Raw genomic sequence first — 14,151 nt, forward strand, 5'->3', positions numbered from 1 at the left:
TGTTTGAAGTGATTGGCGATCTCCTGGGCAGTAAGTGAGTTGGTGGGTGGAGACAGTGGAGGACGAAGTAGAGAGTTGAAGGTAGAGAAGAGTGGACAGGGACGGGATGATAAGGTGTTAATGAGGGAGATAAAATAGGTCTGCTTGGCAGTGAGGAGGCAGGAGTTGTATTTTTGGAGGGCAGATTTATACTGATTGAAATCTTTCTGAGACTTCGTCTTACGCCACAGGTGCTCAAGAGCACGGCTGTGTTTTTTCAGACTTCTAGTGTCATCTGTCTGCCAAGGTTGAAGGGCATGGGGCCTGATTCTGTGTGTAGTGAGGGGGGGCAGTGTGTCCAGTGAAGCTAGAAGTGAAGTGTTGTAGACAAAAGTGGCTAGGTCGGTGCAGGACAGGGGTGCGTTTTTGACATAGAGGTGGTCGGTAGCAGAGTAGAGAAGGGTTGAGATGGCGTAGGTTTCTACGGGTAACTGTTAGGCGGTTGGAGGGAGAGGGGGTGGAGGAGAGGGAGAGAATGAAACTATTAAGGTAGTGATCAGAGAGAGGGTAAGGATAGTTGGAGAGGTTGCACGGAGTGCATAGGTTTGAGAAAACAATGTCAAGGGTATATCCTTCAGTGGGTAGAAGCATGTATCTATTGCTTCCAGTCAAAGGAGGAGGTTAGACTGAGAAGTTTGGAAGTATCAGGAGTGTTAGTATTAGTAGGGATGTTGAAGTCCCGGGAATTATAGAGAGGATTTCAGAAGAGAGAAAGTAGGGTAGCCAGGCAGAGAAGTCATCAAGAAAGGTTGATACTGGTCCAGGGGGCCAGTAGATCACAGCTATCCTTAGAGAAACTGTGGAGAAAACACGAATGCAGTGTTCCTCAAATGAGGAGAGTGACAGAGAGGGAGGTGGGTGAAGTACCTGAAAGGTGCTATGTGGGGCTAAAAGAATTCCAAAACCCCTTCCTTTGCATTCACTGGGTCTGGTGGAGTGAGTCCAAAGAAGACCATCGTGGGATAGGGCAGCATAAGACGCAGTGTCGGATTTATGAAGTCAGGTTTTGGTAATGGCGAGTAGAATAAATGAGTTAGCGATAAAGAGATCATGAAGAGAGGTGAGTTTGTTCCAAAGGGCGCAAGAGAAAGGGAGTCTGGTCATGGGAAGAAGAGAAATGGGAACGAGATTGTGTGCATTGTGGCTGCAGCCAGAGGGCGTAGGGTAATAGGTGTTTTGAGTAAAGTTAAATGACGGAGGCCCAGGGTTTGGGGATACATCACCAGAGGCTAGGAGAAGCAGAAGGGTGAGGGTGGTAATATGGGAGTGGGATTTATATGAATGGACATGCCCTAGTGTCCTGGAGTCTTTTTGTGCATGTGGATTTAGAATCAGCAGGAGTTGGTGGGTGCAGTAATAAGAAGAGGACAGAAGTGAGGGTGATGTATATAAGGTGTGGGGTGGAAAAGAGGTGTGCAGGAGAGTTAGTTTAAGGATAGAGGACACAGCTGTCAGAAGGAGTGGTAGACATTGCATTTTAAAAGGGGAGAAAGAGCTGAAGGTGTAAACAACGTCACCTGTAGTCTGGGTGGTATTTTTCAGAGTATTTTCTTGTGTTCATTCGCTTTGTGCATTCGCTGAAGTGCAGAGTCAGAAGTGCTCCCACTTATAGAAATACCCCACTTTGAGGAAGAGCCCCCACAACAAGTGTGCCCCCTTGGCAAGTGTGCCTTTCCCAAAAGATGCTTAGATTTATACTTGTAGGGATGGGGGTGGGTGCATTCCAAATGATCTAATCAGGAGGTAATAAAAGTTAGTTAGATAAACAGAGCAATATTCTCACTTCAGAAACAGACTAGCGAGAGGGCACTAAAAGTTAACAGGCCATAAGTTTGGGTAAGACCAGGGAGAAAATTAAAGCATTGCAATGTGGATGGGTCTACAGATGGTTAAGCAAAAGCAAATAGCAGGGTTTCAGTTTTTGGGTGTAGTTGTTTTAGCAAGACATACATGTGGAAGGACAAAATAAATTTTCTGATAAGACATTCAGATGATGAGTGCAGAGTCAGAAGTGCTCCCACTTATAGAAATACCCCCACTTTGAGAAAGAGCCCCCACAACAAGGGGCAAGGGGGCACATATTTGCCCAGGTCCATTCCAAACAAACCTCCACGAAACAGAAAACCTGCCAACTTTTGTAAGGCAATTCTGCAGACCAGTTCTTTAACCACAGAATATTACACATTTGAATGGACAAAAGACCAAAATGAAAAATTTGCTGAATGGAGTCTTTCAAGGCATCCACTGGAAAACAAATAGCCAGAACTAATTCTGTTAACCCCTCCAGGGGGTCACCCTCAATACCTGAAGAGTTATTTTTAACCAGCTGCTTAATGCAGCCCTTAAGATTCTGACAGTCCCCAATAACTGCCACTGCCCGCTGAATAGCAGAACCAGAAAGATGCTTTAAACAGTGTCTCCAATCTTTTATCAACTGGATCTTTGAAAACCTGAATTTCATCCACCTGGCAGGTCAAATTTTTATAAAGATAAGAGACTGTTGCATCTGCTGAGAGCATGCTCCATTTCTTTGTCTCTATTTCCTCCAATGGATAAAGTTGGGCAAACTTCTTTGGATGCACAAACACCCTGTATAAATGATCCCATTCTGCATGCAACATCTCTTCTAAGAGAGGATGCAAGGGAAATGCATTATAAGGCTGTAGTAGACATAATGACCCCAGAGATGAATAACAGCAGATTCAGCATCTGGTAACTTGAAATCATCCCAAACCATTTCTGCCAGGGAATGGACTAATATCCTTTAAACCTGGATTTCTTCAGATTTAGACTCAGATGTGGAATCCATTGCCTAACCCTCTTCAAGTTCTGCCTCTTTATCTATGCCCACAGGGGAGAGGACAGGGGAAGGGGGATTGTCTGGATTTCTTCCTGCCTTGCCCTATGGACAGTGGCGGCTGGTGCTCAAAATTTTTTGGGGGGGGGGGGCACAAACAAGCTGAAAAATACTGAAACCCCCCCATCAATTGCAGCCTCACTGTGCCCATCATATGCAGCCATTGTGCCCATCATATGCAGCCATTGTGCCAATCATATGCAGCTACTTGTGCCCAGTATATGCAGCCATTGTGCCCATCATATGCAGCCACTGTGCCCATCATATGCAGCCACTGTGCCCATCAAATGCAGCCGTTTGTGCCCATCAAATGCAACCACTTGTGCCCATCAAATGCAGCCACTTGTGCCCAGTATATGCAGCCACTGTGCCCATCAAATGCAGCCACTGTGCCCATCAAATGCAGCCACTTGCCCATCAAATGCAGCCACTTGTGCCCAGTATATGCAGCCACTGAGCCCATCAAATGCAGCCACTGTGCCCACCAACCACCCCCCCCAACTCGCGGGGTTTGCGGCTCTGGCAGCACCCACCCGTAACCCCCCCCCCCGTGCAGCAGCTCCTCTCAGAGGGGCGGCGACCTCCGCTCCAGCGCGTGTCTCCTCTGCTCCTCTTCCTAAGCGCTGGACATCCAATAGGGTTGCCCGGCGCTTTGGCCAATCAGGAAGCAGGTCTGATGCCCTGTTGGTCACAGGTGGAGGGAAGACATGTAACACATTGTAGATGGATGACCAGCAAGAACCAGCAAGAACCAGGTAAATGGAGTATAGAGCTGAGCAGACAGGTAACAGGATGTGTAGTCAGACAAACCAGATCAGCAACAGAAGGTCAGGTACAAGCATGGACAGCAGGTAGGAGAATGGTCAGAGTAAAAAAAAGTCATCAACACTGGAGCAGGCAGGTGAGCCAGAGACAAGCAGAATCCAAAGACAGGCTGAGGTCAGGGCAGGTAGCATTCAAGCGAAGTCAGGACAAGTCCGGTCAATCACATGAATCAAGAACAGGAACAGACGTAGGAACACAGGAAGAGCTGCAGATCATACAACAACCAACTAGTGCAGCTGTTGCACTTATACATGCTACTTGGCATCCGCATCAGTGGCAAATACAAGAGTGCCTGTACATATGCATGTGCAGTGGCATCACTAGGGGGGGTGGGGGTTGCGGGCGGCACTGGGTAACACCTGCCAGAGGGGTAACACCTGTGGGCAGCACACTGTCCTCACCCCTACACTAACGTCTCGCGTCTTGCCAGCTGACTCCCACAGCGGAGCGGACCGAAGCCGCCTCCTCCTCCTCTCTGTTTACATCTACACAGGAGGGGGAGGCAGCTTCAGTCCGCTACGCTGTGTGAGAGGGAGGAGGGAATCCAAGGGAAAAAAACGCTGTGCCTATCCCGTGCTGTTCTGAGGTCTGTAGTTTAATGTAATGCAAATGGACATGTTCTGGGGGGGTGCCATGGGAGGGGAAAGGAGGGTCTGCACTGAGGGGGGTCTGCACTGATGGAGGTGGAGTCTGCATTGAGGGGGGTCTGCACTGATAAAGGGGGGTGGTCTGTACTGATGGAGAGGGGTCTGCACTGAGGGGGTCTTCACTGATGGAGGGGGTCTGAGCTCCCACAGAGCCCTCCTTACATTGGCTTTTTCAGAGTTCTCCCTTACATCAAAGTCTGGAGAGCCCCCTTACATCAGAGTCTGCAGAGTCTCCTTACATCAGAATCCACAGAGCCCCCTTACATCAGAGTTGACAGAGCCCCCTTACATCAGAGTTTGCAGAATTTTCCCTTACATCAGAGTCTAAAGAGCCTCCCTTACTTTAGAGTCAGCAAAGTCCTGCCCTACATGAGAGTCTAAAGAGCCTCCCTTACATCAGAGTCCACAGAGCCCTCCTTACATTGGCTTTTTCAGAGTTCTCACTTACATCAAAGTCTGGAGAGCCCTCTTACATCAGAGTCTGCAGAGCCCTCTTACATCAGAGTCTGCAGAGCCCTCTTACATCCGAGTTGGCAGAGTTCTCCCTTACATCAGAGTCTGCAGGGTCTCCTTACATTAGAATCCACAGAGCCCCCCTTATATCAGAGTCTGCAGAGCCCTGCTTATATCTGAGTCCACAAAATTCCAACTTGCACAGTATGGGGACCTCTGTGGCTCTGAAATTTAAAGGGGAACTCTAATGTAAGGGGAGCTCTGGGAACCCTGAGTTAAGGGGCTCTGATGTACGAGGGAATGCTGTGTGCTGTGTCCCCCCTTACAATATTGTACTCAGGGAGGGACACGACACTCACAGACAGGGGATGGAGGGAGAGCTCACTCAATTACGATGGAGGCTCAGGCATCGGCTGTCAGCACCTTTGATCACACAGCTGCAGCACTTCACACTTCCCATAGAGCAGACACAAGAGGAGATGAGAGGGAGGAGAAGGTGAGCAAAGAGAAGAAGCTGACCAGCTCTCTCTCTTTTCTTATCTGTACAAGGGGGGGTACTGTCAGTGCTGGCTCTGGGCTGTGTGACAGACACCCCACAGTGGTGAAATGGCAGGGCCCGGTTGCAGGTGTGACCTTTGTGACCCTGGTAGTTCCGCCACTGGTACATATGCTTTTTTTCCTGCTTGCCACGCTGTTCTTCCTGTGTAGAATGGGGCTATATGGGGGGACTTCTTGTCTGTTTTTTAACCAGTGCCCATTCACCTATAGGTGGTGCATAACCCAGCTAGTCATGAATGATAACATGATCTGTGACCAATGATATTTAAAAAAGAGAGTCTTTTTTCAATGTGTATGAATCTGATTGGGGTTCTACTGTGTATAAGCTATATCTAAAAGAATAAAATGAAAATTCCAAAGTCAAATATGCACTGCTAGGGTACAAAGTTTCTGAGGCTTTCTATGAACTGTTCATAAACTGCAACATAGAGCTTTAATGGAACCACAAACCTGTAATTTAAAGGATTTGTTTTAATTCTGGAATTGATATATGCCCTCCAATGCCTGACTTCCCTTGTCTTTTTTTTATAACAATAGTTTGTTTATGAGCCCCATAAAAAAAACAAATTTAATTTATTTACTCCCCCTAGACTTTAGTGGGGTACATAAAAAAGTTTGGATTTTCTGAATGAGAATGTTTTGCAAAACTGGTCATGAATTGAACCCAGGCAGATTAGATCATTCATAATCACTAGCAATGCTGATTCCGGCCTCACACTGTCTGCTGACACAATTCATGCTCCATACACAAGGAGATTACATTCTGTGCTCATTCTGTGTATGGAGATATCACCGTCTCTACTCATGGATGACAATATTGGGGGGTCTACTCCATTATAACATTTTTCTTATAAAAGTCTATTTTGTGGAGTTTTATAAAGTTATCTAATATAAATGATTCCAATAAAGAGAAATTAGTTCTATTCATGTAGAGAATAGTTACATTCATTACATCTTCTGGTAACATTCTTCTCTTCTTCTACAGCTTGTCCTCTAATGACCTGACAGACAGTTCCTGCCCCCACCTGGCATCTGGAATAAGAAATAACCAGACACTGAGGACACTGAACCTGTCTGATAACAATCTGAAGGGTTCTCATTTCAGGGATCTGATGGAAGCTCTGACAACAAGCCAGATAGAGGAATTACAGTAAGTATAACAGGACTGAGGCTAGGTTCACACTACTGTGGTGCGAGAAATATCACAATCCATGCGCATTTCCTGCACCACATTCAAATTGCACTGCCCTTGCAAGTGGGTCTCAGTGCACTGTTAAGGACACCCCAAACACAGGTTGCGAACACAGTGCATTTGTCAACACCAGATCGCATGGTACAAAATGACAATGCGATCTGGTTGCAGTGCAGTTTACAAATTGTTGCATGCACACCTTTGGTGCAATGTGGTTTGATTTGAGCCTATTCAAAAAGAATGGGTTAAAATTTCACAGCACTGAATCACATGCAAATTGAACAGGAATGTGGTGCAGTTCCTGTGCAATTCACATGCACTTCATAGTGTGAACCAAGCCTGACTAAGACAATAATATTATGGGGCAGTTTAAATCGTAAACTTGTAAAAAAAGGATACATTGTAATCAAGATCTTTGTAAAATATCTGTGAAATAGTAAGAATACAAAAGTAAACGCACCAAGCCACCCCCAGCGCTTATGGGAAAAAACATCTGAATATTATAATATAATCTTTGGACTCCATAAAATAGCTAACCACTGAAAGTTGTCTTGTTCTTGGAAGTTGATGACATCACAAAATAGTCTCTTCCTAATATCTTGTTAAAGTCCTACAATCAATATATTTGGATATCTGCTAAAATAGATTATAGGAAGTCATACAGGAATAAAGGAATTCAATTTTACTGAGCAATTAGAGCCTTATACATAATTCCTTTTACTTGACATGGCCATCCACTGTTCAGTGTCAGGGGATCTCTGCAATAGCGGTGCGTCCATAAGGGCGCACGGGCGCCACCCCCTCTCTTCAGCCACCCCCTCTATGACCAATGGATAGATTCATGCATAGCATGAATCTATCCATGGCCGCCGCTGCCGCCCCCTATTCAGGCGCCCTGGCCCTTTTCGGGTGCCGGGCGCCTGAATTACAGTGCGGGGGTGTTTTTGAAGCACCTGATTAGAGCCATAGGCTCTAACAGGTGTCAAAAAAGGTGACCTGCGAGCGCCATGTTTGACGCTCGCAGTTAACCCAGGTATGTTAGAACAGCAAATGAATATTCACTTTTCTAACACTGAAACGCCTCTCCGCCAATCAGGTACTCGAGTCTGTTACCCGTCACCTGATTGGCTGAAACGACAGGCGCTGTGATTTCACGCCTATCAGGAGGAAAGTACGGGAGGGAACGCATGGAGGACACCGCTCGCCGCCGTCACCCCCTGCCCCACCGAGACAGGGTAAGTGCCAGGCAGACAGCGGGCGGGGGGTTACAGTAGTGGCATTCGATGGCACAGTGGCAGCATTTGATGGCTCAGTGGCAGCATTTGATGGGCACAGTGGCAGCATTTGATGGGCACAGTGGCAGCATTTGATGGCACAGTGGCAGCATTTAATGGCACAGTGGCAGCATTTAATGGCAGTGGCAGCATTTGATGGGACACAGTGGCAGCATTTGATGGGACACAGTGGCAGCATTTGATGGGGCACAGTGGCAGCATTTGATGGGGCACAGTGGCAGCATTTGATGGGGTACAGTGGCAGCATTTGATGGTGCACAGTGGCAGCATTTGATGGGGCACAGTGGCAGCGTTTGATGGAGCAGTGGCAGTGTTTGATGGTACAGTGGCTGCCTTTGATCGTCACAGAGGCTGCCTTTGATGTGCACAGTGGCTGCCTTTGATGGGCACAGTGGCTGCCTTTGATGGGCACAGTGGCTGCGTTTGATGGGCACAGTGGCTGCATTTGATGGGCACAGTAAGGCTGCAATTGATGGTTTTTTTTTCAGAATTTTTCAGTTTGTTTACGCCCCCCCAAAAAAATTTTGAGCACCAGCCACCACTGGATCTCTCCATTACCTCCTATGAGTACATAGATTTTCTCAGCAAAGATAAATAGAATATCAGATAAAAATCATCCGTTCCAATCACTAGCAATGCTGATTTTTACCTTGTACTGTCTGCTGATACAATTCATGCTCCATACACAATGAGATTATAGCACAATACGAGTCATGTCAGTGGTATTCTGTGGTAATCCTCAGTGGTGACATCTGTACAAGTATTTATGGATAATTTGTAAAAAAATGACACTTTTCTCCTTTTCATAAATGACAGTGAACAGGAGAAAATCACCAGTAAATTTGCCGGCTAATCTGTGACTCTGTACAGTTTTGGTGTCAGCCAATTAGCAACCACCTGAGCTCAGCTCAAAATCAGTTTGGGCTTGGCTCATCCTTGGCTTGGGCTCATGCTTCGGTAGAGGGAAAGGTTTAGTTGTGCATTGACATTATGGCTCTTGCTTGGAGCCTTTTCTGCAAATACAAAGGAGAGAAGAAGCCAACTGCCTAAGTCTGGATGGGCAATGTTTGCTGCTACAGGATGGAGGTAAAGTAAGTGTGCATCATTCTGTGGAGAGGTTCTGATGTTATGGAGTAGCGAGTGAGTACACTAAAGCAAGAGAGGAATCTGACGTAAGGGTGCTCTATGGATTCTGATGTAGGGGGTTTTCTGTGAATTCTGATGTAAGGGGTGCTCTGTGGACTGTGATGTAAGGGGTACTCTATGGACTCTGAAGTAAGGGGGCTCTAGGAAACCTGATTTTAGGGGGAATGCTGGAAACTCTAATGTAAGTGGTGGCTCTAGTGACCAGAAAACTCCTTACATTAGAGTTCCCTTTGCATCAGAGTCTGCAGCATTCCCCATTACACCAGAGTTTTCAGAGTCCAGCCCTTAAATCAGGGATCCAAGTACACCCTTTATATAAGAGTTCCCGGAGTTTCCCCCTTACAATTTAAGGGGGAACTCCATGCACTCAGATGTAAGGAGGTCTCTGGGAACCCTAAAATAAAGTGGAATACTGGAAACTCTGTTGTAAGTGGGGCTCTGGTTACCAGAGTTTCTCTTTACACCAGAGTCTGCAGCCTTCCCCCTTACATCAGAGCTCCCTTATATCACAGTTACCAGGGTTCCTTCTTAAATCATGGTTCCCAGAGCATCCCTTACATCAGAGTCTCCCAGAGTTCCCCCTTATATCGGAGTCTGCAGAATTCCTCTTTACAGTGTAAGGGATATATCCACCACAGTTCCTGAAGGTTTTACCCCATAATGGCCAGAGCATTTTTTGCTATTATGAGGGGTATCTGTATTGTCTGAAATCAGGATTAATCAATTTTCAAATATACTGTATTCAGTATATCATAGTTTGTAGAATCTATAACTTTCACAGAGACTAAATATCAAACACTGACTTGGGTTATTTTTTATTATTTTATTTTTTATTATTTGGCCTACATTTATGAAGAAAGATAATTTGTTTGCAAAATTGTACAACAATTGCAAAACAAATTTTTGGTATTTTTTCATTTAGAGAGCAAAAAATAAAAAACCTTGGTAATCCTGTACATTGAGATATCACAGTCTCTACACATGGATGACAATATTGGGGTGTCTACTCCATTATAAAATTTTTCTTAAAGTCAATCTCCTGGAGTTTTATAAAGTGATCTAATATAAATGATTCCAATAAAGAGAAATGAGTTTCATTCATGTAGAGAATAGTTACATTCATTCCTGGGGGAGAAATTCATTTTCTTCTGGTAACATTCTCCTCTTCTACAGATTGAAGAATAATGACCTGACGGACAGTTCCTGCCCCCACCTGGCATCTGGAATAAGAAATAACCAAACACTGAGGATACTGAACCTGTCTGTGAACAATCTGGGGGGTACTAAGTTCAGTGATCTGATGGAAGCTCTGCCAACAAGCCAGATAAAGGAATTACAGTGAGTATAACAGGACTGACTGAGACAATTATATTCTGGGACAGTTCATATCCAAAACAAATGAAAAGAGTTTACATTGTCATCAAAATGAACTCTATTAGGGCCGGTTCACAATGCCGTGACTCAGTGATGTCACTAGAGTTGGTGTCAGCTGGTGCGGTAAAACATGGTGTCACCCCCTTCTGTCTATCCTCCCCAGCACCCCGCAAGCAGCGCATGGTCACTCTTTCTCCTTCTTCAGGTGCGGGATCAGCCAGAGTGAAGGAGTCTGAGGAAGGAGTGGAGGAGGCAGCCACACCCCCAGCTCTGCCCCCCCTAACTCCGGCTGCCTCTGGAGATAATGAGGACCCCAGAGGGACAGCTTGACCTGATTTAATGACTGGGGAGTGTTATAGTCAGCCTCCCCCACATGGCTGGGTGCCCTTCTCCGCTGCAGCTCTGCAAGTGCAAGAAATATAGTACAGTGTGTAGCCCACTGCTGTGACTTGTCAGGCGACAAGTCGCGCCCCATTAAGTGCAATGGAACCATTCTAATTTGTGCGACTCAAGTCGCACCAACTTAGAAAAAGGTTCCTGCACTACTTTGGGGCAGCTTCAGCATGACTTCCATTGACTTCTGTTAAAGCCCAGGGCAATGTAGCCCCCTCAAAATACCCCTTTTTTGGGGGGGGGCTGAAAGTAGACATCCCAAGGAATTTGCTGAGAGCATGCTGAGCCACTGGAAGTTTTTATTTTTTGTCACAAGTTTTTAAAATTTGACAAAAAAGTTTTCTTTTTCTTACACAAAGTTGTCACTTTAACCACTTAAGGACCGGGCTTATTTTTCAGACTCTATGTTTACAAGTTAAAAACTTTTTTTTTGCTAGAAAATTACTTAGAACCCCTAAACATTTTATATATTTTTTTCAGACACCCTAGAGAATAAAATGGTGGTCGTTGCAATACTTTATGTCACACCATATTTGCGCAGCGGCCTTACAAGCGCAATCTTTTGGGAAAGAATACATTTTTTGACCTAAAAAAATAAGACAACAGTGAAGTTAGTCCAATTTTTTTAAATTGTGAAAGATAATGTTAGGCCGAGTAAATTGATACCCAACATGTCACACTTCAAAATTGTGCCCGCTCGTGGAATGGCGATAGACTTTTACCCTTAAAAATCTCCATAGGCGACATTTAAAAATTTCTACAGGTTACCAGCTTTGAGTTACAGAGGAGGTCTAGGGCTAGAATTAGTGCTCTCGCTCTAACGATACCTCAGGTGTGGTTTTCATATGCGGGTGTGACTTACATATGCGATCGCTTCTGCGCGTGAGCTTGGCAGGACGGGGGGAGTTTAAATTTTTTTTTTCTTATTTATTTTATTGGAAATTTTTTTTATTTTTACACTGTCCTTTTAAAAAAAACATTGGGTCACTTTTATTCCTATTACAAGTAATGTAAACATCCCTTGTAATAGAAAAAAGCATGACAGGACCTCTTAAATGTGAGATCTGGGGTCAAAAAGACCTCAGATCTCATATTTAGACTAAAATGCAATAACAAAATAAATAAAAACATAAATGTCATTTTTTTTTTACAAAAATTTTTTTTCCCCTTTAAGAGCATTGGGCGGAAGTAAAGTTTGACGTCACTTCCGCCATCCAATGCTATAGAGCCGAGTGGGGGCCATCTTTCCCTCACTTGGCATCCAGCCTCACTGGGGAGCGGACGTGATCGTCTCTGCCGCTACCGACAGCTCCGGTAAGCGGCGGAGATGACTGAAGCGCGACTAGAGGGGGGGGCCCCTCTCCCACCACCAGTAAAAGTGATTTTGTGGTAAATCTGCGCTGAGACCACTTTTATCCAAAAGCCATTTTTAAAAATACTGGGGTTATGGCAGTTAGCTGCTGCCATAACGACAGTATTTAGCGTCAAAGTACTGATGTAAAACAGCGGCGGCTGGTCCTTAAGTGGTTAATATGATATTTCTCACATGCCCTGGGTGTATGTGGAATTACACCCCAAAATACATTCTCCTACTTCTTCCAAGTATGGGGATATCACATGTGTGAGACTTTTTGGGAGCTTAGCCGCGTACGGGGCCCAAAAACAGATGACCACCTTCAGGTTTTCAAATGGGTTAATTTCCTCATTTCACTTCCGGACACTAATTAGCTGCTAGGATTGCTTTTACAATAAAGATGACCGCCAGCTGAAAAAAAACAATACCAGAATGATGCCTACAGCTCTCAAAATAACCACTCAAAGTCCAGCAACGTATTGGTAAATGGCTGGTCCTTGTTGGGCATACATGTAATGTTCTTTTCTTTTTTTACGCAGCCTGTGGGCTGAACAAAAAAAAGCAGATTTCTCCATTCATATCGATGTATGTGGATGAAGATATCTCTGCCATAAAAAGTGAAAAAAATATATGCCAAAGCATAGAAGCAATCTGCCCACTGACTACTCCAGGCCCCTTATGCTTGGGCATATAACGTTCTTTTTTTCACTGCAGATAAGAAATCTGCTCCTGCAAGCACTGATGTATGTATTCTGAGAGCAAAACCCTGCTGCTGTCATAATAAACAAATCAGTACTGCAGCTTATTGGCATTCCTGCAAAGCAAACAACAATGGTTGACAGTAATACACAGTAACAAAATAACATGAACACAATAAAACAACATATTTTTTCTACTTTTTTTACTTTTTTTGTAACTTGTCAGAACCATGAACTTTTCAGGCTGTGATTTTAGGGTCTCTCAAAATGCGATAGACAGTTTCCTGACTATCTAACATCTTTTGAAACCCTTGTGTGTGAATTGTGTGCCCTAGACTGTTCCATGCTGTACCTAGTCTAATAGTCCACTAGTGTGTGGTAGCGACAGAAGCAGTACTTGATGCCGAGACCGGGTTGGCCAGGACAGGAGGAACATAAAAAATGGGTGTCTTGTCTTATTCCATGTCTGCTACAGAGACAACATTTTCTTTGGGGCGATCTATGGATTGGGGTACCAGAGAGGACATCAGGAAAATGCCTCTCATGCAGCTGGCTCACTGCATCTGGATTTGGGGATTGGGTCACAGAACCTTCTGGATACAAAAGGGCCGTGATGAGCTCTTCCTGAACATTTAGAAAGGATCCACCACTTCCTGTTGCTTTGTAAATTACAAAAGCATTATATATAGCTAATTGAAATAAATAAATAGACACCTTTTTGTACCAGTGTCTGACTGTCAGAAACCATGAACCAGACCGAGACAGAAGTACAGTAAAATCGCACTTGTTTATTAATAAAAATAAAAAGGTAAATAGAGTAAGCGTAGTCAAAGCATAGCTAGAGTCCAGTAACCAGATCGGGTAATCAGCCAAGCCAGAGTTCAGTAACCAGATCGGGTAATCAGCCAGGCCAGAAGTCAGTGATCAAAGTAGAGGAACAGCTAGCAGGGTAAGGAGCCAGAAGGGATGTCAGCAAAGCCAGTCTTTAAACAGGAACACAGGAGATGCTTTCTTGTGATGTTACCAAGGCGAAGGCAGGAATGAAGTGAGCTGGATGTCTTTAAGTAGGCAGGACTGACGAGCAGATCCACAACAGCTGGTTAACTGTGGAGAGAGAAGAGAGCTGGCAATGAGCTGACAGCTGAGCGGCCAGCTTAGAGAAGGAAGGGCTGAGCCAGCCCTGACAGTACCCCCTCCTCAACGACCCCTCCCCCTCAGGAGGACCACCGGGCTTGAGGGGAAAACGTCTATGGAAATCACGGAGGAGGGCAGGGGCATGTACATCCGAGGATGAGACCCAAGAGCGTTCCTCTGCACCGT

The 14,151-nt window shown here is 45.1% G+C and overlaps 1 protein-coding gene across 1 annotated transcript in view; it reads left to right on the top strand.

Moving 5' to 3' along the window:
* The window catches only part of LOC141116966 (NACHT, LRR and PYD domains-containing protein 3-like), a 93,296-nt gene that overhangs the window by 65,542 nt on the left and 13,603 nt on the right, over positions 1-14,151 (top strand). Inside the window, exons 8-9 of the mRNA XM_073609500.1 lie at positions 6,365-6,529; positions 10,186-10,350. Coding sequence (XP_073465601.1) covers positions 6,365-6,529; positions 10,186-10,350 — 330 coding nt within the window. The remainder of the gene's footprint in view (positions 1-6,364; positions 6,530-10,185; positions 10,351-14,151) is intronic.

The sequence above is a fragment of the Aquarana catesbeiana genome, linkage group LG13 (assembly GCF_042186555.1).
Source record: "Aquarana catesbeiana isolate 2022-GZ linkage group LG13, ASM4218655v1, whole genome shotgun sequence".
Lineage (NCBI taxonomy): Eukaryota > Metazoa > Chordata > Amphibia > Anura > Ranidae > Aquarana > Aquarana catesbeiana.